Raw genomic sequence first — 26821 nt, 5'->3', positions numbered from 1 at the left:
TTTAGTGTCCTGGTTGCTACTTTGGACACTTAGATGAAGTGCAGTTTTCCACAACCTTTTTTCCCTCTCTACTGACTTGATAGATCATAAAACTGGACAATTTTTCAGTTGGGGAAAAATTGTAATTTGTACTCTATTTGGAAGACCCACATTTTTACCTTCTCTTTAGATGGTATCACTGATGTTAGAAAGATAAACCTCTTTTCATTTTTCTGTATAAATAGAGGATCTCAGCTGAATTAACAAGAAATTGGCTTCTGTTATGGATGAGCCAGAACGAAAAATAAAAGGTGTGTTTCTTCATTTCTTCTAACTGGCCCTGAAAGATTCACTGCCTGAAATTCTAGGAGAATGGAGAGCAAAATAAATTCTATCCTAGTTTTTGGGATTTATAGCAAACGAGCAGGATATTTTGGAGAAGTTTCTGATAACTGACCTTTAGATGATCATAAGTTATGCTGTAGTGATTGTTTAAACAACTTTATTGAGATATAACTCCCATGCTGAAGAATTCACCCATTTAAACTGTACAAGTCAATGGTTTTTATTCTGTTCACGGAGTTGTGCAACCATCAGCACAATCAATTTTAGAATATTTTCATCACCCGAAAATGAAATCCAGTACCTATTAGCAGTCACTCCTCATTTCTTCCCAAATTTGCCAGCCCTAGGCAACTACTAATCTACTTTCTGTCTTTGCAGATTTTGGACATTTCCTATGAACAAATCACACAATATGTCAATCTTGTGTGTCTGGCTTCTTTCACTTAGCATAATGTTTACAAGGTTCATCCATGTTGTAGCTTATATCAATACTTATTCCCTTTCATTGCCAAATAATATTTCATTGTATGGATGTTTTATGTTTTATTTTTCCGTTCATCAGTTGATGGACATTTGGGTTGTTTTCACTTTGTGACTATTATGAATAATTCTGCTCGAACATTCACGTACAAGTTTTTGTATGGGCATATGTTTTCATATCTCTTGGGTATATACCTAAGAGTGGAATTTCTGGATCATATGATAACTCTGTGTTTGACTTGGAGGAACTGCCCATTTCACATTTCCACCAGCAGTATATGAGGGTTCTAATTTCTTCACATTCGCCAACACTTGATATTATCTGTCTTTTTGATTGTAGATATTCTAGTAGTGTGATTTGGTATCTTACGTGGTTTTGATTGGTATTTTCCTAATGGCTAATGATATTGAACATCATTTCATGTGCTTGTCAGACATTTGTAAATCTTATTTGGAGAAACATCTATTCAGATCCTTTGCCCATTTTTAATTGGTTTGTCATTTTATTACTTTGTTGTAAGAATTCTTTGTATATTCCAGATAGACGTCCCTTATCAGATATATGATTTGCAAATATTTTCTCCCACTCTGTGGTCTTTTCACTTTCTTGATGGTGGCCTTTGAAGTATAGAAGTTTTTAATTTTGATGAAATTCATTTTATGTATTTTAATTTTGTTGCTTGTGCTTTTGGTGTCATATCTAAGAAGCCATTACCTGAGCCGGGGTCATGAAGATTTACTATTATGTTTTCTTTGGAGAGTTTTATAGTTTTAGCTCTGGTATTTAGATCTATGATCCTTTTAGTGTTAATTTTTTGTGTATGGTCTAAGTAAGGCATCCTGCTTCATTCTTTTGCATGTAGAAATCCAGTTGTCCTAGCACTGTTAGTTGAAAAGACTTTTTTCCCCCTACTGAATAGATTTGGCATACTTGTAGAAAATCGTTTAACTATAAATGTGAGGATTAACCCTCTATTCTATTCCATTGATCTCTGTGTCTGTGTGTATGTCAGTTCCACATTGCCCTGATTGCTGTAGCTTTTCAGTAGTTTCGAACTCAGGAAGTGTGAGTCCTCCAACTTTATTCTTCTTTTTCAAGATTTTTTTTTTGGCTCCCTTGTATTTCTATATAAAATTTAGGATTAGCTTGTCGATTTCTGCAAAAAAAAAACTAGCTTAGTTGTTAATATGGATTGAGTTAAATCTGTAGATCAAGTTGGAGAGTATTGCTTTTGTAACAATATTAAGTCTTTTGGATCCATTAACATGAGTCTTTCCATTTATTTAGGTCTTGATTCATTTCTTTCAACAATGTTTTGTCGTTTTAAGTTTGCATTTATTTTGTTAAATTTATTCCTAAATATTTAATTCTTTTTGATGCTGTTGTAAATAGAATTGTTTTTCTGATTTCATTTTTGGATTGATCATTGCTAGTGTATAGAAATACAATTGATTCTTGTATGTTGATCTTGTACCCTGTAGTTTTACGGAGCTCATTTATTCTAATACTTTTTTTTATTGCATTCCTTAGGATTTTCTGTATGCAATGTCACGTCATCTGCAAATAGTTTTACTTCTTCCTTTCCAATTTCTATGGAAATTGGTTTTTTAATTTTTAAAATAATTACACTGGTTAGAACCTCCAGCATACTGTTGAATAGAAGTGGTAAAAGTGGACATCCTCATTTTGTTCCTGATCTTTGGGTAAAAACATTCAATTGTAGTGATTTTTTTTTCCCCTAAAAAGAAAGAGTCGTAACTTTGCTTTGAAGACGAATTTTCTTTTGATTTAAGATTTTTTTCTTCTGTTTACTTACACAGATATGTGCTGATTAGAAGGCTCACTTGTGCAGCGTGGAGGATAAGACAGTGCCTTACAAAAATGGGGTTTGGGAGTGACCTGAAGAATTCACATGAAGCTGTGTTAAAACTGCAAGACTGGGAATTACGGTTACTGGAAACAGTGAAGAAATTTATGGCCCTGAGAATAAAAAGTGATAAAGAATATGCATCTACTTTACAGAACCTTTGTAATCAAGTTGATAAGGAAAGTACTATTCAAATGAATTATGTCAGCAATGTATCTAAGGTAAGAAGAATAATTTCATCATTTATTGTGTATAGCATCATAATTGTGCTTACGGCAAATAGATCATACCATTGACTACACATACCCAAGTTAGCATTTTAAGTTAGTGGTTCCAAAATCTTGCTGATTATAAAATCTTATGGAGAAAGTTTCAAAAATTATAAATTTTGGGCCCTACCTTGAGATATTCTTAGTCAGTAGGTCTGAAATTTTTGAACTTTGAAATCTTTTTTTTTAATAGATGTCTGGATTATTCTAATGATTAGTTGGGTTTGAGAGCCATTCTTACAAACTTTGTTTTCTTTATTTCCCTACCTACTTGGGTCCCTTGAGCCCTGCTGTTTTCTTCTTTTGACACAAACTTTCATTGTAACCCACCTTCCCTGAATTCTTCTGTGATTCATTAATATAGTAAATCACATGGAATATTTTTTTTTTTTTTTTTGGTGAGGCGATCAGCCCTGTGCTAACATCTGCCAATCCTCCTCTTTTTTTGCTGAGGAAGACTGGCCCTGGACTAACATCTGTGCCTGTCTTCCTCTACTTTATATGGGACGCCACCACAGCATGGCTTGCCAAGCAGTGCATCTGTGCGCGACCGGGATCCGAACTGGCGAACCCCAGGCCACCGCAGCAGAGCGCGTGCACTTAACTGCTTGCGCCACCGGGCCGGCCCCCACATGGAATATTTTAACACATATGTTCTTTGCTATCTTTTCGTTACTATAATACTAGTATATTGATGAATTAATCTCACTTAAAAATCCTTTGGATAAACAATATGATTTTTAAACTCCAGGATTATGAAAATATAAAATTAAAAAATAAAAGCCAAAAAAAAAAAGGGCCAAAATTGCAGTTAATTCTTCTTTGAAGACATTAAAGGTGAAATATTACACATTTTAATAGTTCTTGGATTTTTGCTCTATTTATGTCCATTGTTTTATTTAAATATCACATTTCACTATATTTATTCAAAGTTAGAAAATATCTTACTTGTTTTACTTTGGGAAATTAAAAAAAATGGTATGTTTCTTTTACTTGTGGGTCTTAGGATTTGAGTAAATTGTAGAGGAAACTCTGTTTCCTATGGAGAATGTATGTGTGATCAGGTAAGGATCTGTGATTTTGTTGAAAACCCCTTAATGTTAGTATCCTTAAGTTCCTTTCCTGGGCCAGTCAGGTTCCCCGAAGAGGAATTCTGTGTTCTTTAGTCTGAAAATAGAGTTGCCAGATATAGCAAATAAAAATACAAGACACCAGTTAAATTTGCATGCAATATTTGGGACACACATATGCTAAAAATTATTTTTATTTGTTTATTTTTTTATTGATGTTTTAACAGTTTATAACATTGTGAAATTTTGGGTTATGCATTTTTGTTTGTCCGTCACCATATATATATATCTCCTTTCACCCCTTGTGCCCACCCCCACCCCCATTGCCCCTGGTAACCACAATACAGTTTTCTCTGTCCATGTGTTGGTTTGTATTCCACATATGAGTGAGATCATACAGTGTTTGTCGGTCTCTTTCTGGCTTACTTCACTTAACATAATACCCTCCAGGCCCATCCATGTTGTTGCAAATGGGACGATTTTGTCTTTTGTTGTGGCTGAGTAGTATTCCATTGTATATATGTACCACATTTTCTTGATCCAGTTGTCAGTCGAGGGACACTTATGTTGCTTTGAATTCTTGGCTATAGTGAATAATGCTGCAATGAACATAGGGGTGCATAAGCCTCTTTGGATTGTTGATTTCAGGTTCGTTGGATAGATTCCCAGTAGTGGGATAGCTGGATCATAGGGCATCCCTATTTTTAATTCTTTGAGGAATCTCCCTACTGTTTTCCATAGAGGCTGTACCAGTTTGCATTCCCACCAGCTGTGTATGAGGGTTCCTGTTTCTCCACATCCTCTCCAACATTTGTTGTTTTTTGTCTTGGTGATTATAGCCATTCTAACGGGCGTGAGGTGATATCTTAGTGTTGTTTTGATTTGCATTTCCCTGATGATTAGTGATGTTGAACATCTTTTCATGTGCCTATTGGCCATCTGTATATCTTCTTTGGAGAATTGTCTGTTCATTTCCTCTGCCCATTTTTTGATTGGGTTGTTTGTTTTTTTGTTGTTCAGTTATGTGAGTTCTTTATGTATTATGAAGATCAACCCCTTGTCAGATATGTGTTTTGAAAATATTCTCTCCCAGCTGGTGGGTTGTCTGTTCATCTTGATTCTGGTATAGTTTGTCTTGTAGAAGCTCTTTAATCTGATAAAGTCCCACTTGCTTATTTTTTCTTTAGTTTCCCTAGTCTGGGTAGGCATGTCATCCGAAAAGATTCCTTTATGAGCAATGTCAAATAGTGTGTTGCCTATATTTTCTTCTATGAGTTTTATAGTTTCAGGTCTCACCTTCAGGTCTTTGATCCATTATGTTGAGTTAATTTTTGTGAATGGCGATAGCAGATGGTCCACTTTCATTCTTTTGCATGTGGCTGTCCAGTTTTCCTAACACCATTTATTGAAGAGACTTTCCTTTCTCCATTGTATGTTCTTAGCTCCTTTGTTGAAAGTTAGCTGTCTGTATATGTGTGGTTTTATTTCTGGGCTTTCAATTCTGTTCCATTGATCTGTGTGTCTGTTTTTGTACCAGTACCATGCTGTTTGATTACTATTGCTTTGTAGTATGTTTTGAAGTTAGGGATTGTGATGCCTCAGCTTTGTTCTTTTTTCTTAGGATTGCTTTAGATATTCAGGGTCTTTTGTTGCCCCATATGAATTTTAGTATTCCTTTTTCTACTTCCGTGAAGAATGTCATTGGGATTCTGATTGGGATTGCATTGAATCTGTAGATTGCTTTAGGTAATATAGACATTTTAACTATGTTTATTATGTTTATTCTTCTAATCCATGTGCATGGGATGTCTTTCCATTTGTTTATGTCATCATTGATTTCTTTCAATAATGTCTTGTGGTTTTAATTGTATAGGTCTTTCACCTGCTTGGTAAGATTTATTCCTAGATATTTTATTCTTTTTGATGCAATTGTAAATGGTATTATCTTTTTGAGCTCTCTTTCTGTTAGTTCATTATTAGCATACAGAAATGGAACTTATTTTTGTAGATTGATTTTGTACCCTGTGACTTTGCTGTAGTTGTTGATTAATTCTAATAGTTTTCCAACAGATTCCTTATAGTTTTCTATATATAAAATCATGTCATCTGCAAATAGTGAGAGTTTCACTTCTTCATTACCTATTTGGATTCCTTTTATTCCTTTTTCTTGCCTAATTGCTCTGGCCAAAACCTCCAGTACTATGTTGAATAGGATTGGTGAGAGTGGGCCTCGTTCCTGTTCTCAGAGGAATGGCTTTCAGTCTTTCCCCGTTGAGTATGATGTTGGCTGTGGGTTTGTTATAAATAGCCTTTATTATGTTGAGGTACTTTCCCTCTATACCCATTTTGTTGAGAGTTTTTATCATAAATGGATGTTGTATCTTGTCAAATGCCTTCTCTGTGTCTATTGAGATGACCATGTGGTTTTTATTCTTTGTTTTGTTGAAGTGATGTATCACGTTGATTGATTTGCGGATGTTGAACCATCCCTGCGTCCCTGTTATAAATCCCACTTGATCATGGTGTATGATCTTTTTAATGTATTGTTGTATTCGGTTTGCCTATATTTTGTTGAGGATTTTTGCATCAATGTTCATCAGCGATATTGGCCTGTAATTTTCCTTCTTTGTATTGTCTTTGTCTGGCTTTGGTATCAGGGTGATGTTGGCCTTGTAGAATGATTTAGGAAGTGTTCCATCTTCCTCTATTTTTGGAATAGTTTGAGAAGGATGGGTATTAAATCTTCTTTGAATGTTTGGTAAAATTCACCGGAGAAGCCATCTGGTCCTGGACTTTTATTTTTTGGGAGATTTTTGATTACTATTTCAGTCTCTTTACTTGTGATTGGTCTATTCAGATTCTCTATTTCTTCTTGGTTCAGTTTTGGGAGGTTGTATGAGTCTAAGAATTTATCCATTTCTTCTAGATTGTCCAATTTGTTGGCATATAATTTCTCATAGTATTCTCTTATAATCCTTTGTGTTTCTGTGGTATCCATTGTAATTTCTCCTCTTTCATTTCTAATTTTATTTACTTGAGCCTTTTCTCTTTTTTTCTTAGTAAGTCTGGCTGAGGGTTTGTCCATTTTGTTTATCTTCTCCAAGAACCAACTCTTTGTTTCATTAATCCTTTCTACTGTTTTTTAGGTCTCAATTTCATTTATTTCTGCTCTGATTTTTATTATTTCTCTCCTTCTGCTGACTTTGGGCTTTGTTTGTTCTTCTTTTTCTAGTTCTGTTAGGTGTAATTTAAGGTTGCTTATTTGGGCTTTTTCTTTTTTGTTAAGGTGGGCTTGTATCGCTATGAGTTTCCCTCTCAGGACCACTTTTGCTGCATCCCATATGGTCTGGTATGGCATATTTTCATTTTCATTTGTTTCCAAATAGTTTTTGATTTCTCCTTTAATTTCATCAATGATCCATTGGTTGTTCAGTAGCATGTTGTTTAATCTCCACCTTTTTGTCACTTTCCCAGTTTTTTTTTCCTGGTTCATTTCCAGTTTCATAGCCTTATGGTCTGAAAAGATGCTTGTTATGATTTCAATCTTCTTAAATTTGTTGAGGCTTGCTTTGTTTCCCAACACATGGTCTATCCTAGAGAATGTTCCATGCGCGCTTGAGAAGAATGTGTAGTCAGCTGTTTTTGGATGGAGTGCTCTGTATATGTCTACTAGGTCCATCTCGTCCAATTTTTCATTTAAGTCTAATATTTCTTTATTAACTTTTTGTCTGGATGATCTATCCATTGCTGTAAGTGGGGTGTTAAGATCCCCTACTATTATTGTGTTGTTGTTGATTTCTCCTTTTAGGTTTGTTAATAGTTGCTTTATGTACATTGGTGCTCCTATGTTGGGTGCATATATATTTATAAGTGATATGTCTTCTTGATGTAGTGTCCCTTTTATCATTATATATTTCCCTTCTTTGTCTTTCTTAACCTGTTTTATCTTGAAGTCTACTTTGTCTGATATGAGTATGGCAACACCTGCTTTCTTTTGTTTGCCATTAGCTTGGAGTATTGTCTTCCATCCTTTCACTCTGAGCCTGTGCTTGTCTTTAGTGCTAAGATGTGTTTCCTGAAGACAGCATATTGTTGGGTCTTGCTTTTTAATCCATCCTGCCACTCTGTATCTTTTGATTGGAGAGTTCAATCCATTTACATTTAGGGTAATTATTGATATATGAGGGCTTAAAGTTGCTGTTTTGTCACTTATTTTGCACTTCTTTTGCATTTTCTTTGTTTCTTGTCCCATTTGTTTTGGACTGCCAATTCAGTTTGGTTGTTCTGTCTTATGACTCTTCTAGTTTTCTCTTTGTTTATCGTATGTTATTTTGTTTTGATAATTTGTTTAGTGATTACCTTGTGGTTTGTATAAAAATCTTGTGTATGAGCTAGTCCCTTATCAATGGCCTCTTATTTCCTTATACTAAGTCAATTCAATCACTTTCCTCTTCCCCTTCTAAGTCGTTCTTGTTATACCTTATTCTATCTTGTGTTTTGGGTGTGTGTTTACAGTGATGAGGTTATATTTATTTTTGGTGAATTCCTTCCTTTGATCTTTGATTTTGGTATTTAAGTGGTTGCTAACCTACTCTGGTAAAGATCTACTATTTTTCTGATTTTGTCTACCTATTTTTTCCTTACTCCCAGCTTTGTATGCCCTTTCTTTTCTTTTTTTCAGGCCTGAGGGCCTTCTTGAGTATTTCTTGTGGTGGGGGTCTCATGGCCATGAACTCCTTTAGCTTTTGTTTATCTGGGAAAGTTACTATTTCTCCATCATATTTGAAGGATATTTTTGCTAGATAGAGTATTCTTGACTGAAAGTTTTTGTCTTTCAGTATTTTGAACATATCATTCCAGTCTCTCCTATCCTGTAAAGTTTCAGTTCAGAAATCCACTGGGAGCCTGATGGGAGTTCCTTTGTATGTTATTTTTTGTTTTTGTCTAGCTGCCCTTAATATTGTTTCTTTGTCATTGACTTTGGCTAGCCTTACCAGTACATGTCGTGGAGTGGGCCTTTGCCTGCTGATGTATTTAGGTGACCTATTGGCTTCACTTACTGGTATTTCCTGCTCCTTCCCCAGAGTTGGGAATTTCTCAGCTATTATTTCCTTGAATAGGCTCTCTGTTCCTCTTTCCCTCTCTTTTCCCTCAGGAATACCTATAATTCTTATGTTACATTTCCTAATAGAGTCAGATATTTCTCGGAGACTTTCTTCATTTCTTTTTAGTCTTAGTTCTCTCTCCTCTTCCATCTGGAGCATATCTGTATTCCTGTCCTCTATAATGCCAATTCTTTCCTCCATATTGTCAGCTCTGTTCTTTAAAGATTCCAGATTCTCCTTTATCTCCTCCATTGTGTTCTTCATCTCCATCAGTACTGATTGGTTTTTCTTTATGATTTCAATCTCTTGTGCAGAAACTCCTAATCTCGTTGAATTGTTTGTCTGTGTTGTCTTGTATTTCGTTGAGTTTTTTTATGATAGCTATTTTGAAATCTATGTCTTTTAGCTTATGAATTTCTGTGTCTTCAGGGTTGGTTTCTGGGTGCTTGTCATTTTCCTTCTGGCATGGTGATTTCATATACCTTTGCATTGTGGTTCCTGTATTGGCTTTGTTCTTCCTCATCCTGGAAATATCTGGTGGCAGTTTCCACCCACTGCCACTGTGTGGGGGTTGAGGGCTGTGTAATCTGAGCCCCCTGTGCTCTGCCCTGGCTGTTCGCTGTGTTCCGCCAGCCGCTTGGTCTGGTCTGCTCAGCTGAGCTGCAGTGTCCGGCTTGCGGGGAGGTGGTGGGGCTGTCTCCTTTGCCTGCTGGGTCCCTGGTGTGGGGGGCTTCTCGTTCACCCCTCGTCATCTGCTCTCCTGGGGTCCTCAGATGTTGATGGTACCCCTGTAGCAGTTCTGAGTCCTCTGTGTGGGAGTTTCCCACTGGCCGAGTGAGCCTGAAGCGCTATGGTTCCCGCCGAGGGCCACCCCTCCCCCCTCTTGGAGCCCAGGGACCGGGATCGCTGATGGGGAGGTCAGAGGAGTTCTCCTTACCTCTCCTCACTTCCTCCGGGGGCCCAGCACGTTCCACTCTCAGATGTGTGGCAGTGTGGATCTTTCTGATCTTGCTTTTTGCTGTCTAGGAGTCCGTTGTTGGTCTGTGACTGTTCGTTTTGTTGTATCTTATCGAGAGAAGAGTTTATGGGAGAGCCATGATGCTGACGTCACTCGCTAAAAATTATTTATTGTTTATCTGAAATTTAAGTTTAACTGGTGTCCTATATTTTGTTTGACTACTCTGGTATGTTATGGGAATAGATAGGGAAAGTAGGTTGAGTGTTCTGAGTCATATTATAGTTAATCCTCCTGTTTTTGCTAAGATGCCTAGTGTCTCTGAGTCCAAAGGGTCTCTGGTTTGTTTTTTTCTCTTGTTTTCTCTGGCATTGGCGAGGAATAGTTGCATGTCTGTGTGGGCTGAGCAATAGGACCTAGAGTTCTGCCACCTCCTTGTATAGACTTTGAATCAATCCTCCTGTTTCTGTACCCTCACCTTTTCCTCCTTTTCGGTTTCTCCATTTCCTGAGTTTTTCGAATTGTCTCATTCTATAAATTGACCCTTTTTGTTTTTTTTTCTCTCTAGTTTACTGAGAAATGATTGAGATACATCACTGTATAAGTTTAAACTGTACAGTGTGATGGTTTGATTTACATATATTGTGTGAAGTGATTACAATAGGTTTAGTTAACACCCATCATCTCGTATAGATACAATAAAAAGAAAAGAGAAAAAATTTTCTCCTTGTGATGGGAACTCTTAGGATCTACTGCCTTAACAACTTTCCTGTATATCACACAGGAACGTTAACTATAGTCATCATGTTGCACATTACATCCCTAGTTATTATTTATCTTATACCTGGAAATTTGTGCCTTTTGACCACCTTCCTCCAATTCTCCTTCCCCCCAAGTGGCCTTTTCTTCTTGACCTCCTCTTTGCAGAACATTCGTGTTTCAACTTTTCCTGATATGCTAATCTGTTGCCACTTACCTGCTTTTCATAATCTTACATTCTGTTGACATGTCTTATCTGTGGTTGTCCCTTTCTATTTTCTTTGTTATTGTGAATTTATGCTTTAAATATCTATACTGTATTTTAATGGCGTTTGGGAAGGAGCGGAGAAATAGCCATTTGTTCTATTTACTATGTTTAACTGTAATTATACTCTAGAAAAGTAATGTAGTGAAAGGAATCATAAATAGGATTAATAGGTAAGAAGACTAAGGATTTATGAGGTCAGGCCAGTGGAGGAATCATCAATGTGGATATTGAAGTATTTTGGTGAGGGATAGATGGAGACAAGTGCTAGAATAATTAAGGAAGGCAGGAGACTTTTAGGGATGGGAGAGGTGGCTAGAGAAAGGTGGTGCATATTGGGAGGGAGTGGTTTAAGCTGGTGGTATTGCCTTTCAAAAGGCAAATGTTGAGAGCTAACAGTTGAACAATCGTGGGGAACCCAAAGGAAAACAAGGAGTATGTCAGCCTTTCCTCTTAACACTGAAAAGCCATCATTTATTCTACTCAAAAGCGAAATATCCTATATATCAATTTTATCCGTAGAAGGCGTTGTGTTTTTGGTGTTGTGTCGAAAAAAAAATCTTTGCCTGACTCAAAGTTGCATAGTTTCTCCTATATTTGCATCTGGAAGTTTTATAGTTTTAAGTTTTATATTTAGATCTGTGATCCATTTTTGGCTAATTTTTGTATATGGGGCAAAGTATAGATCATAGTTTGTTTTTTTGCAAATGGATATTCATTTGTTCCAGCACCATTTGTTGAAAAGATTAAGATTTCTCCACTAAATTGTCTTTGTATCTTTGTTAAAAATCAGTTGACCATGTGTGAGTCTATTTCTGCACACTTTATTTTGTTCCATTCATGTCTTTGTCTACCACGACACTACTAACACACTGTCTTGATTTTTATTCAAAGTCAGGTAGTGTAATTTTTCTTTTTTTTTTTTTCCCAAAAGGCTTTGGCTATTTTAGTTCTTATGCATTTCCATACGAATTTTAGAATCAGCTTGTCAATTTATTTTTCTTATTTTTTATAATTTTATTTATTTATTTTTGTTCCCCCAAAACCCCAGTAGATAGTTGTATGTCATAGCTGCACATCCTTCTAGTTGCCGTATGTGGGACGCGGCCTCAGCATGGCCGGAGAAGCGGTGCGTCGGTGCGCGCCCAGGATCCGAACCCGGGCCACTAGCAGCGGAGCCCGTGCACTTAACCGCGAAGCGACGGGGCCGGCCCAGCTTGTCAATTTCAGTTTAAAAAAAGAGATACTGGGCACCGGCCCTGTGGCTTAGCAGTTAAGTGCGCGCACTCCGCTACTGGCGGCCTGGGTTCGGATCCCGGGCACGCACCAACGCACCGCTTTTCCAGCCATGATGAGGCCGCGTCCCACATACAGCAACTAGAAGGATGTGCGACTTTGACATACAACTATCTACTGGGGCTGTGGGGGAAAAAAAAAAGGAGGAAGATTGGCAATAGATGTTAGCTCAGAGCCGTCCTTCAGCAAAAAGAGGAGGATTAGCATGGATGAGAGCTCAGGGCTATTCTTCCTCACAAAAAAATAAATAAGTAAAACAGTAAAAAAAAAAAAAAAAAAAGGGCTAGTGGATTTTGATTGCAAAGCATTGAATATATAGGTAAATTTTGGGAAAATGTGTATATTAACAATATTGAGTCTTCTAATCCATAAACATAGTATATATCTTTTTTTTTAAATTTTTTGTTTATTGCAGTAACATTGGTTTATAACATTGTATAAATTTCAGGTGTACATCATTATACTTCTATTTCTGCATAGATTACATCATGTTCACCACCAAAATACTAATTACAACCCATCACCACACACATGTACCGAATTATCCCTTTCACCCTCCTCCCTCCCCCCTTCCCCTCTGGTAACCACCAATCCAATCTCTGTCTCTACGTGTTTGTTTATTGTTGTTATTATCTACTACTTAATGAAGGAAATCATATGGTATTTGACCTTCTCCCTCTGACTTATTTCACTTTGCATTATACCCTCAATGTCCATCCATGTTGTCACAAATGGCTGGATTTCGTCGTTTCTTATGGCTCAGTAGTATTCCATTGTGTATATATACCACATCTTCTTTATCCATTCGTCCCTTGATGGGCACTTAGGTTGCTTCCAAGTCTTGGCTATTGTGAATAACGCTGCAGTAAACACAGGGGTGCATGTACCTTTACGCATTGGTGTTTTCAAGTTCTTTGGATAAATACCCAGCAGTGGAATAGCTGGATCATATGGTAGTTCTATCCTTGATTTTTTGAGGACTCTCCATACTGTTTTCCATAGTGGCTGCACCAGTTTGCACTCCCACCAGCAGTGTATGAGAGTTCCCTTCTCTCCACATCCTCTCCAACACATGTTGTTTCCTGTCTTGTTAATTATAGCCATTCTGACGGGCGTGAGGTGATATCTCATTGTAGTTTTGATTTGCATTTCCCTGATAGTTAGTGATTTTGAACATCTTTTCATGGTCTGTTGGCCATCTGTTCCTCTTTCATTTCTGATTTTACTTATTTGTGCCTTCTCTCTTTTTTTCTTGGTGAATCTAGCTAAAGGTTTGTTAATTTCGTTTATCTTTTCAAAGAACCAGCTCTTGGTTTTATTAATTTTTTCTATTATTTTTTTAGTCTCTATTTCATTTATTTCTGCTCTGATTTTTATTATTTCCCTTCTTCTCCTGATTTTGGGCTTTGTTTGTTCTTCTTTTTCCAGTTCCTTTAGGTACATTGTTAGATTGTTTATTTGAGATTTTTCTTGTTTGTTGAGATAGGCCAGTATTGCTATAAACTTCCCTCTTAGAACCGCTTTTGCTGTATCCCATAAATTCTGGCATGTCGTATTTTCATTTTCATTTGTCTCCAGGTATTTTTTGATTTCTTCTTTGATTTCTTCGTTGACCCAGTCGTTGTTCAGTAGCATTTTGTTTAATCTCCACGTATTTGTAGCTTTTCTGATTTTCTTCCTATAGTTGATTTCCAGTTTCATACCGTTGTGATCAGAAAAGATGCTTGGTATTATTTCAGTCTTCTTAAATTTATGGAGACTTGTTTTGTGGCCTAATATGTGATCAATCCTGGAGAATGTTCCATGTGCATTTGAAAAGAACGTGTACTCTTCGGTATTTGGATGGAATGTTCTGTATATATCTACTAAGTCCATCTGTTCTAGTGTATCATTTAAGGCCAGTGTTTCCTTATTGATCTTCTGTTTGGATGATCTATCCGTTGGTATAAGTGGAGTGTTAAAGTTTCCTACTATTATTTTGTTACTGTCTATTTCTCTTTTTATGTCTGTTAATAATTGCTTTATATATTTAGGTGCACCTACATTGGGTGCGTAGATATTTACAAGTGTTATATTCTCTTGTTGGATTGTTCCCTTGATCATTATGTAATGCCCTTCTTTGTCTTTTTTTACAGTTTTTGTTTTAAAGTCTATTTTGTCTGATATGAGTACTGCTACCCCAGCTTTCTTTTCATTGCCATTTGCATGGAGTATCTTTTTCCATCCCTTCACTTTCAGTTTGTGAGTGTTTTTAGGTCTGAAGTGTGTCTCTTGTATGCAGCATATATATGGGTCTTGTTTTTTTATCCAGTCAGACACCCTATGCCCTTTAATTGGAGCTTTTAGTCCATTGATGTTTAAAGTATCTATTGATAAGTATGTACTTACTGCCATTTTTTAACTTTTTTTTCTCAGAGTTTTAGTAGTCCTTCTCTGTTCCTTTCTTCTTCTATACAGAATTGATAGTCTCTTTAGTTTGACCTCTGTCTGAAAGCTCTACTCTTTAACTCCCCTCCTCCCTCATTTTATGTTTTTGATATCATATCTAACCTCTTTTTTGTGCATTTGTATCCATTACCCTCTTATCATGGAAATAGACAATTTTTCCTATTTGTGGTTTTCTCTTTTCCCCTTAAATCTGTCCGTTTACCATTTCTTGTAGCACTGGTTTCTTGGTGACAAACTCCTTTAATTTTTGCTTGTCTGGGAAATTTTTGATCTCTCCTTCCATTTTGAATGATAACCTTGCTGGGTAGAGTATTCTTGGCTGTAAGTTTTTTCCTTTTAGCACTTTAAATATATCATGCCACTCTCTTCTAGCCTGTAAGGTTTCTGCTGAGAAGTCAGCTGACAGCCTTATGGGGGTTCCTTTTTTATGTAACTTGACTTTCTCTTGCGGCTTTTAGGATTTTCTCTTTATCTTTAATTCTGGACATTTTGATTATGATGTATCTTGGTGTGGGCCTCTTTTGGTTTATCTTGTTTGGGGCTCTCTGTGCTTCCTGTACCTGGATGTCTGTTTCCTTCCTTAGGTTAGGGAAGTTTTCATCTATTATTTCTTGAAATAGATTCTCTGCCCCCTTGTCTCGCTCTTCTCCTTCCGGGACACCTATAACACGGATGTTAGTGTGCTTGATGTTGTCCCAGAGGTCCCTTAGACTGTCCTCACTCTTTTTAATTCTTTTCTCTTTTACCTGTTCAGCTTGGGTAATTTCTTCTAGTCTTTCGTCCAGCTCACAGATCCGTTCTTCTGTATCCTCTAGTCTGCTTTTGAGTCCCTCTAGTGAATTTTTCATTTCCAGTATTGTATTCTTCATTTCTGATTGGTTCTTTTTTATATCTTCTATTTCTTTGTTGACATTCTCACTGAGTTCATCTATTCTTCTCCCCAGATCAGTGAGCATTCTTAACACTCTTTGTTTGAACTCTCTTTCGGGTAAGTTGCTCATTTCTGTTTCACTTAGTTCCTTTTCTGTGGTTTTGTCCTGTTCCCTTACTTGCAATGTATTCCTTTGCCTCCTCATTTGCCTCTTTCCCTGTGCTTGTGTCTACATATTAGGTAGGTCAGCTACGTCTCCTGCTCTTGGATAGGTGACCTTATGTAAGTGATGGCTTAGGAGGCCTGCCGTGTGCTTCCCTCAGTTCTCAGTGTTCCAGGGATGACCCCTATGTGGGCTACGTGTGTCCTTCTGTTGTGGCCTGTTTGCTCTCCCTGTAGGCACCCAGGGAGGCCGAGTTATGCTCCTGGCCAGCTCTTGTAATGCCCAGCTGCTTGTAGTTGTTGTGGGCCCTTCAGTCTCTTTATCAGGTGTGGGGAGCCCCAGCACAGTTGGCTGCAAGTTCTAATACCACATTTGTGTTGCAGTATTTCTTTTAAGTGAGTAGGCCCCCAGCGTGGCACGTTGTTAGGCTCAGGGCCTTACAATTGCTATAAGCCTCCAGCCTTTAGGTCTCCTGTCAGCTCTCTGAGGATCGCAGCTGGGTGGGGCTGGCCTCAGGCATGGGAGCACCCACTTGTTTCAGGCTTTGGGAGGTGAGGCAAACCCCCTATGCGGGTCTTTGAGAAGCACAAGTCTTCTGCAGCTGACAAGCCCTGCCACCCACAGATCCACACACACAGAGTCAACACAGTCCTGCCATGTGTGCTTGCCCCGAGCTCCTGAAGCGGACCCAGTCTCTCCGTGCCTAGAGCCCCACACACTCCACTACCACCCTACACTCTCCACCCGCTCCTTGTGCACGCCCTGCTCCAGTGAAGTTGGCTCAGTTGCCAGGCTGCAGAGAATCCAGTCACCAATCTATGCCGGCCCACAAGTTGCCCGAGGGCTTGTTGTTGGGTGGGGCCAGTCTCTAGGGTGGGCTGCCTGCCCTGGCTGAGCTGGATTAAATCAGTGCTCTACTGGATGGGGCAGACCCTGGGCTAGCAGGCCTCAGGGAGAACTCCAATGGCGTCTGTGTCAGCACGCCCACACCAGGCCACAACAATGGCTGCCGCCAATGTCCCAGTCCCTGGAGAGGTCTCACCTCTCACCGAGATGCACTCAGGGCTTATTAGGTGAGTCTCTTTTCACCAAAGCACTGTGCACCTTTCTTTCTGGTGATTTTAGGTTGCTTTCTGAAACGGGTGAGTTTACGCGTGGGCCCTTTAAGAGCCGGTTTTAATTTCTTTGTGAACCAGGTTTCCTGGGGGTACTCCCCACTGTTTTAGTAGCAGGCAAAGTCAGATATTATGCCACTCATCTCGATTGTGCTTGGTCCACAAAATGCCCACAGTGGGGGCGCTCCCTGGCTCAGGGGCCCGCTCATCCAGGGAGGGCTGCGTACCTTTGGGTTGCTCCTGGGTGGCCGTGAGCGCTGTGGCTTGTTAAGGCGGCGTTTTTTTCTCTCCAGAAGAGAGTTTCTGCCTCTTCTACCTCAGTTAGGATTGTCCCTTGTTGCAGGAGTTCCTCTTATCCAGTTTTCAGTTCTGTCTCAGGGGTAATCCTTCCACGAGTAGTTGTAAATTGGCTGTGTCCGCGGGAGGAGATCAGTTCAGAGTCTGCCTATGCCGCCATCTTGACTTCCTCTCTCCAGCTTTCTTTTGGTTTCCATTTTCATGGAGTATCTTTTTCCATCCCTTCACTTGCAGTCTGTGTGTGTCCTCACATCTAAAGTGTGTCTCTTGTAGGCGGCATATAGATCGGTCACGGTTTTTAATCCATTCAGCCATTCTATGTCTTTTGATTGGAGAATTTAAATTTAGTTCATTTACATTTAAAGTAATTATTGATAGGTATGTGCTTATTACCATTTTAATTATTTTTGAGCTATTTTTGTACTTCCTCTCTATTATTTTATTCTTCCGTTGTTCTCTTCCTTTGTGGTCAGTGGCTTTCTTTAGTGGTATACTTATATTCCTTTCTCTTTCTCTTTTGTGTATTTGCTATAGATTTTTGCTTTGTAGTTACCATGAGGCTTACATATAACAACTTATAACAGTCTATTTTAAGTTGATAACTTAAGTTTGATCCGATTCTAAAACTCAACATTTTTACTGTCCCTACCCCTCACATTTTATGTTTTTGATGTCACATTTTGCATCTTTTAATCTTATCCTTTTGCTAATTATTGTAATCATAGTTATTTTTATTTCTTTTGTCTTTTAACCTTCACTTTAGCTTTATAAGTAATTAATCCACTACCTTTACTATATATTTACTTTTCCAGTGAGATTTGTTCTTTCATATGTGTTCTTGTTAGTAATTAGCATAGTGTACTTTCTTTTCAGCTTAAAGAAGTCCCTTTAACATTTCTTGTAAGATTGGTGTAGTAGTGACAAACTCATTTAGTTTTTGTTTGTCTGGAACTTATTGTCCTCTTAGTATCTGGGGAATCTGTAGTGCTGTTACCCGGTCGTCTCATTCCTGACAATGGTCGTCTCATTCCTGACAATGGTAATTTGTATCTTCTTTTCTTTTCCTTTTTTTCTTTTTATAATTTTATTTATTTGTTTTCCCCCCAAAGCCCCAGCAGATAGTTGTATGTCATAGCTGCGCATCCTTCTAGTTGCTGTATGTGGGACACGGCCTCAGCATGGCTGGAGAAGAGGTGCGTCAGTGCGCACCCGGGATCCGAACCCAGGCCGCCAGCAGTGGAGCGCGAGCTAACGACTAAGCCATGGGGCCGGCCCTATTCTCCTTTTTTTTTTTCTGATCAGACTGGCTAGAAGTTTATCAATTTTACTGTTTTATCTGAGAATCATTTTTTGATTTCATTAATTGTCTATTGATTTTCTGTTGCATTGATTTCTGCTCTGAAATCTATTAATTTTTTTCCACTTAATTTGGGTTTCATTTGTTTTTTTTCCCCCTGTTTTAAAAAGGTAGAAGCTGAAATTATTGATTTAAAACCCTTTTTCTTTTGTAATACAAGCTTACAGTGTTCTTAATTTTCTCTGAGTACTGTTTTAGCTGCATCCCAGAAATTTTCAAATTTTCAAATTTCAAATTACTTAAATTTTCTTTCAGTTAAGAATACAGTTTAATTTTCCTTTTGATTTCTTTGACCCATGTGTTCTTTCAAAGTCTGTTGTTTCATTTCCAAATATTTGATTTTTTTCCAGAAATATTTTTGTTATTGATTTCAAATTTAGTTCCATTGTTTTCCAAGAGCCTATTTTGTATGAGTTGAATCTTTTTAAATATATGGATACTTGTTTCATGACCCAGAATATGGTCTGTCTGGGTAACTGTTTCATGTGTAGTTGACAGTTTGTTGTTGTGGGTTGGAGGATTCTATAAATGACAGTTAGGTCAAGATGACGGATAATGGTGTTCAAGTCTTGTATTTCTTTACTGATTTTTGTCCACCTGTTCTCCCAATTATTGAGAAAGAGGTGTTGAAATCTCTGATTTTAATTGTGATTTTATTTGTTTCTCCTTTTAGTTTAATCAGTTTTTATTTCATGTATTTTGAATCTCTGTTATTAGGTCCATAAATGTTTAGAATTGTTACTTTTTTTGTGTGTGTGAGGAAGCTTAGCCCTGAGCTAACATCTGTTGCCATTCCTCCTCTTTTTTGCTGAGGAAGATTGGTCCTGGGCTGACATTTGTGCCCATCTTCCTCTACTTTACACGGGATGCCGCCACAGCATGGCTTGGTAAGTGGTGCACATGTCTACACCTGGGATCCAAACCTGTGAACTCTGGGCCGCTAAAGCGGAGCATGTGAACTTAACCACTGTGCCACCAGGCTGACCCCTGTTACTTTTTTTGACAAATGAATTAACTTGTGTATTAGGTGACTGATGTTTTGGATTTTAAATTCCTTCTAAATTGACCCCTTTATGATTTATGAAATTAACTTCTTATTCCTGGTTATATATATATAGACACATACACATATATATATATTTTTTTTGTGAGGAAGATTGGCCCTGAGCTAACATCTGCCAATCCTCCTCTTTTTGCTGAGGAAGACTGGCCGTGGGCTAACATCCGTGCCCATCTTCCTCCACTTTATATGGGATGCCACCACAGCATGGCTTGCCAAGTGGTGCGTCAGTGTGCGCCCGGGATCCGAACCGACGAACCCTGGGCTGCCGCAGTGGAGCGCGTGCACCCAACCGCTTGTGCCACTGGGCTGGCCCCATCTGGTTATATTTTTTCCTATGAAATCTACTCTGTCTGATATTAATATAACCACTCTAGCTTTGTTTTGGTTAATGTTAGCATTATATGTCCTTTTAAATCCTATTTGGTTCTTAAAGTGGGTTTTTTGTAGGTAGCATATAGTTGGGTCTTGCTTTGTTTCCTTATATGGCAATCTCTGCCTTTTAATTGGTGTGTTTAGACTATTTTCTTTTACTGTGATTATTGATATAGTTAGGTTTAAATCTATCATTTTGTCATTTGTTTTCTCTTTGTCATATCTGCTCTTTTTTTGTTCTTATTTTCCTATTTTTGGGTTGAGTTTTTTTTATGATTCCATTTTTACCTCCTTTGTTCGATTATCACTTATAACTATTTATTGTGTTATTTTAGTGGTTGCTTTAGGGTTTAATAGTATACATTTTTAACTTACTATGTATCTATTTTAGTGATCTGTACAACCTCGTCTATAGTAATATTCGTGCAATAGTATACTTCCATTTCTCCCTGCCTATCCTTTTGGTATTATTGTCATATATTTTAATTTTACGTATTATGAACCCCATAATACATTATTATTGCTGTAAATAGTTGATTATCTTTTGAATAATTTAAATAATAAGAATATAAGTCTTTATATTTACTCATTGAGTTTCAACTCACGATACTCTTTATTTCTTTGTGTAGATCCAGGTTTCCATCCAGTATCATTTTCCTTCTGCTTTAAGGAGTTTATTTAACATTTCTTATTGTGAAAGTCTGCTGGTAATTCATTTTTTCTGGTTTTATAAGTCTGAAAATGTCTTTATGTTGTCTTTGTTTTTGAGAAATATTTTTGCTGTATGTAGAATTCTAGTTGGGCACTTAAAAAATACTTGAAAGATGTTGCTGTATTGTTGTCTTGCATTGTTTTTGGTGAAATATTTTTGCTGAATTTTTTTTTCTTCTGGCTGTGCTTAAGATTTTCTCTTTATTGGTGATTTTAAACAATTTGTTATGTGCCTTTGTGAAGTTTTCTTTATGTGTCTTGTGTTAGGGGTATGTTGACCTTCTTAGATCTGTGGGCTTGTAGTTTTCATCAACTTTGGAAAAATATGAGCCATTCTTTTTTTTTTTTTTTTTTGGCTGAGGAAGTTTCGCCATGAGCTAACATCCATTGCCAATCTTCTTCTTTTTGCTTGTGGAAGATTCGCCCTGAGCTCACATCTGTGCCCATCTTCCTCTGTTTTGTATGTGCGTCGCTGCGACAGCATGGCCGCCAATGAATGGTGTAGGTCCACGCCTAAGAACTGAACCCTAGCTGCCTAAGCGGAGCTTGCGGAACTTAACCACTAGGCCACAGGGCCAGCCCCTATCAGCCAATAATTTTTCAAAATATTTCTAGTCCTCCTCCTTCCCTCTTCTCTCTTTTAGGGGTCTCTGATTACACACATATTTGGCTGTTTGAAGTTATCCCACAGTTTACTGAGACTTTGTGTATTTATTTATTTTTTTTTTTATCTTTTCTCTGTGTTTCATTGTGGTTAGTTTCTATTGTTGTCTTCCATTTCACTAATCTTATTTTTTTTTATTTTTATTTATTTTTTATTTTTTTTGTGAGGAAGATCAGCCCTGAGCTAACAGCCATGCCAATCCTCCTCTTTTTGCTGAGGAAGACAGGCGCTAAGCTAACATCTATTGCCAATCCTCCTCCTTTTTTTCCCTTTTTCTCCCCAAAGTCCCAGTAGATAGTTGTATGTCGTAGTTGCACATCCTTCTTAGTTCCTGTATGTGGGATGCTGCCTCAGCATGGCCGGACAAGTGGTGCGTCGGTGTGTGCCCGGATCTGAACCTGGGCCGCCAGTAGCGGAGTGCGCCACTTAACTGCTAAGCCACGGGGCCGGCCCCACTAATCTTATTTTTATACAGTGTCTAATCTGTCGTTAATTACATCCATGTATTTTTCATCTCAAACATCTTTTACTTCCTCTGCCCTTTGATGACTCTATCAATGGGATTAATTCTAACCCTCTTCCTGACCTCTCCTCTCCCAGCAATGTCACCTCCTCCCTACCCCCTCCTCTGGCAAAGTCACTTCCTGTCTTGCCAATATTTAAATTTAAATATGCTTGTTTGTGCTATTCCTTTGTCTTCACATGCCTGCCAAAACCCAGCTCTTCTTTTTGCCCCACACCTGTACTGTAGGGTGGAAGAACTGGAGAGAAGGAAACAGAAACTGAACAGTTGAGCCATTTCCGTGCTGAAAATGAGCAATTCATAAATAAATGAATCATCTGTAATAGTTCACTTTGAATCTTTTTTATATCTTTCATGTCTCTATTTAATATGCTTATTATTCCTTTAGTTTCTTAAACATATGGAATACAGTCATGCTAACTATTTATTGTCCCTGTCTCTATCATTTGTGTTACTTCTGGGTTGGTTTTGATTGACTTATTTTTCTTCTCATTTTGAGTTGTATTTTCCTGCATCTTTATGCCTAGTAATTTTTGATTTGATGCCAGGCACTGTGAATTTTACCTTTTTAGGTACTGAATATTTTTGTATTTCTTTAAATATTCTTGAGCTTTGTTTTGAGATATGGTCCAGTTACTTGGAGACAGTTTGATCTTTTTGGCTCTTGCTTTTACCTTTGTTAGATGGGATCAGAGGTACATGTAATCTAGGTTGAATTTATCTTTTCTACTGGGGCAAGATTATTCTCAGTGCTCAAAGGATACTTCTCATATTATGAAGTTTTGTTCTCTTAACTGTTGGGACCTGGCATGATTCCATGGCCTTATGTGACTCTAGACAGTGTTCCTTGTAATCCTTATGGGTGGGTTATTTCCTTGGCATAGAGTAGTTTTCTCATACCCTCTAGCTAATTAGTACTTAGCTAAATAATCAAGAGGGAGTCTTTGCTGATCTCCTGAGTTTCCTCTTTGTGCAGCTGTCTCTTCTCTAAAAATCAGTCCTTGTCTCTTCTCTAGTACTCTGACTACCTCGGTGTCTCTGTGCTCTGAACCCAGTCTCTTTAACTCACAGAGATTACTGGGTTCTGCTTGGTTCTTCCTCCCTGGGCTGTGGCCTGGACGTTCAATAAGCTGGGGTGATCTTAGGGCTCAGTTCATTTATTTATAGTCTCTCAGAGTTCACTGTCCTTCACTGCCTGTAATCAGTGGCTTGAATACTCTTGTTTCATATATTTTGTCCAATTTTTAGTTGTTTTAGGCAGGAGTATAAAGCAGTCCCTGTTTCTCTATCTTGAAAGGAAACAGAAGTCTTGCGACTAGTGATTTTTATGTCTTTATTTGAAAAAATTAAAATATACAACAGAGTTTCAAGAATAGAACAAAGATTCCCCTATGCCCTCCACTATATTCATTAATTGTTAACATTTTGGCATATTTGCTCTATGGCTCTCTTTGTCTCTCAATATATTATATATATATTTTTTTTCTGAATGATTTCCAAGTAATTTAAAGACATGTCCCTTTATTCTTAAATATTTAAGAATATATTTTCTACAACATATCCACAATATAATGATCAAATTTGGGAAATTTAGCATTGTTACCATTCTGTTATCAAAAATACATTCCATATCCAACTTTTGTCAACTGTCCCAATAATGTCCTTTTTTGGCAAATTTTTTTTTCATTCTGATTCAGGATCTAATTCAGAATCACTTGTTTCATTTAGTTGTTATGTCTCGTCAGTTCCTTTAATCTGGAACACGAGTGTGAGAAATCATACTCAGTGTTCTGGTAATTTTTCTTTTTTACTTAAAGTTATTTTGAAGTATGTATATTCTGTCTTTAATCCTGAGGGCATAGTTTTTTGTGTGGTTTTATTTTTCCCTTTTTGTTGTTCATATTGCTTTTGGAGGAAATATTGGGAGACAGAGCCTAGGTAGCCATGTTTACTTTTAATTACCTGGACTGTTTCCCTATCATTCTTAAAACACTTCTTTACTTCTTGGCATACTAAGATATTCCAGGCTCATCTTGAGTGTTCCCTTTTCCTGTCCTGGAATAAACTCTTCCCCCTAGGAATCCTGGTTCCTTTTAGTAGAGAGAATATTTAGGTATTCAACCAGGTTACTATGTATGAAATTTTAGGTCTTACAGTATTTTGTAATCACAAATTATGCTGCAGTGAATAACTTTGTTACAAATGTGTTTTGTGTCATTATGAATATCTTCAGAGTAAATTCTTGGAAATGGGATTTCTAGGTCAAAGTCTAAATGTGTATGTAGTTTTGTTATATATTGCCAATATAAATGTAAATTTCCTTTATAGATCTTGTACAATTTTGCATATTCACCAGGAGTATATGAGAGTGCCAGTTTCTGCATAATAGGGGCAACAAAGTGTGTTGTCAAACTTGAATTTTAGTTAATCTTGTAGGTAAGAAATGATATCTCCTGTGGCTTTATTTTGTGTCTCTAATTATGAGTGAAATTAGACATCTTTTCATGTGTTTAATAGCTATTTTATTTTGAGGACTTGTTTTATTCTATGCTAAAGGTTAATTGTATTTTGTGTTTTCTTATTCATCTAAAATTACACCTATCAGAAATAAAAGGCATACAAATCAGAAAGGAAAAAGTAAAATTGTCTCTGTTTGCAGATGATGTGATCTTATATATAGAAAACCCTAAAGACTTCACCAAAGAACTATTAGAACAAATAAACAAATTCAGTAAAGTTTAAGGATACAAAATCAACATACAAAAATCAGTTGTGTTTCTATACACTAAGAATGAACTATCTGAAAAAGAAATAAATACAATAATCTCATTTACAATAGCATAAAACATACTTAGGAATAAATTTAACGAAGGAAGTAAAAGATCTGTACTCTGAAAATTATAAGAAATTGACGAAAGAAATTGAATAAGGCACAAATAAATGGAAAGATATTCCATGCTCATGGAATGGAAGAAGTAATATTGTTAAAATGTCCATACTACACAAAGCCATCTATAGATTCAATGCAATCCTTATCAAAATTTCAGTAGCATTTTTCACAGAAATAGAAAAAACAATCCTAAAATTTGTATGGAACCACAAAAACCCTGAATAGCCAAAGTGATCCTGAGAAATAAGAACAAAGTTGGATACATCACAATTCCTTATTTCACACTTTATTATAAAGCTATAGTAATCAAAACAGCATGGTACTGGCGTAAAAACATACACAGAGATCAGTCAAACAGAATTGAGAGCCCAGAAATAAGCCCATGTGTATATGGTCAACTAAAATTTGACAAGGGGGCCAAGAATAGTCTCTTCAATAAATGGTGTAGGGAAAACTGGATATTCACATGCAAAAGAATGAAACTGGACTCCTATATTACACCACTCACAAAAATTAACTTGAAATGGATTAAAAACTTAAATGTCAGACCTGAAAGTATAAAACTATTAGAAGAAAACACAGGGAAAAAACTCCTTAACATTGGTCTTGGCAACAGTTTTTTGGATATGATACCAAAAGTGGAAGCTATAAAAACAAAAATAAAAAGCTTCTGCACAGCAAGAAACAATCAGCAAAATGAAAAGGCAACCTATGGAATGAGAGAAAATATTTGCAAACCATCTATCTGATAAAGAGTTCATATCTCAAACATAAGGAACTCGTTCAACTCATGAGCAAAAAAAGAAAAAAATCCAATTAAAAAATGGGCAGAAGATCTGAATAGACATTTTTCCAAAGAAGACTTACAAATAGCCAACAGGTACATGAAAAGATACTCAACATGACTAATAACCAAGGAAATGTAAATCAAAACCACAATGAGATATCACCTCCTGCCTGTTAGAATGGGTATTATCAAAAAGACGAGACAACAAATGTTGGCAAGGCAGAGAAAAGGGGACCCTTGTATACTGTTGGTGGGAATGTAAATTGGTACAGCTATTTTGGAAAACAGTGTGGAAGTTCCTCAAAAAATTAAAAATAGAGCTACCATATGATCCAGCAATCCCACTTCTGGGTATTTATCCAAAGAAAATGAAAACACTAACTTGAAAAGATATATGCACCCTCATGTTCATTGCAGCATTATTTACAATGGCCAAGATATGGGAACAACCTAAGTGTCCATCAATGGATGAATAGATAAAGAAGATGTGGTATATATACACAATATTGTTCAGCCACAAAAAAGAGGGAAATACTGCCTTTTGCGACAACATGGATGGACCTTGAGGACATTATGCTAAGTGGAATAAGTCAGATAGAGAAAGACAAATACTGTATGTTCTCACTTATATGTGGAATTTAAAAAAAGCCAAACTCATAAAAACAGAGAGTAGAATGGTGGTTGACAGGAGCTGGGGGGTGGGAGAAATGGGAAGATGTTGATCAAAGGGTACAAACTTCCAGTAATAAGAATAAGTTCTGGGGATCTAATATACAGCATGGTGACTATAATTAACAGTACTGTATTATATACTTGAAAGTTGTTAAGAGAGTAGATCTTAAATGTTATCACCACAGGAAAAAAAGGTAATTATGTGAGGGGATGGAAGTGTTAACTAACCTTATTGAGGTAATCATTTTGCAATATATACATGTATCAAATCATCATGCTGTATACCTTAAACTTGCATAGGTTATATGTTACTAATATCTCAATAAAGCTGAAAAAAATAAAGTAAAAATAAAATTGCACCTGTAATAATAAAGTCAGCTCTCTACTGAAATAGTATAGTGATACAGATAATTCTCAAGTAACACAACCTATTTGAAGAGCGATATTAGCTTACCTTTTAAAAATGAAGTGGATTGAAATATATGTGTGCATATACT

The 26821-nt window shown here is 37.1% G+C and overlaps 1 protein-coding gene across 11 annotated transcripts in view; it reads left to right on the top strand.

The window, feature by feature from the left end:
• The window catches only part of FER (FER tyrosine kinase), a 461529-nt gene that overhangs the window by 41231 nt on the left and 393477 nt on the right, over window positions 1-26821 (top strand). For 7 of the 11 annotated variants that reach the window (XM_087429943.1, XM_087429938.1, XM_087429940.1 and 4 more), the window contains one exon: window positions 2626-2893. In XM_087429943.1, the coding sequence (XP_087286069.1) occupies window positions 2687-2893 (207 nt within the window). In that variant the 5' untranslated portion in view covers window positions 2626-2686. Of the gene's footprint in view, window positions 1-267; window positions 291-2485; window positions 2509-2625; window positions 2894-26821 lie in introns of those variants that run through there. The other 4 variants (XM_087429941.1, XM_087429942.1, XM_087429946.1 and 1 more) reach the window with 4 other exon arrangements.

Source organism: Ceratotherium simum, chromosome 4 (assembly GCF_057802395.1).
Source record: "Ceratotherium simum simum isolate JZ-2026a chromosome 4, ASM5780239v1, whole genome shotgun sequence".
Taxonomy (NCBI): Eukaryota; Metazoa; Chordata; class Mammalia; order Perissodactyla; family Rhinocerotidae; genus Ceratotherium; species Ceratotherium simum.
This window is presented reverse-complemented; position numbering and strand designations above follow the sequence as displayed.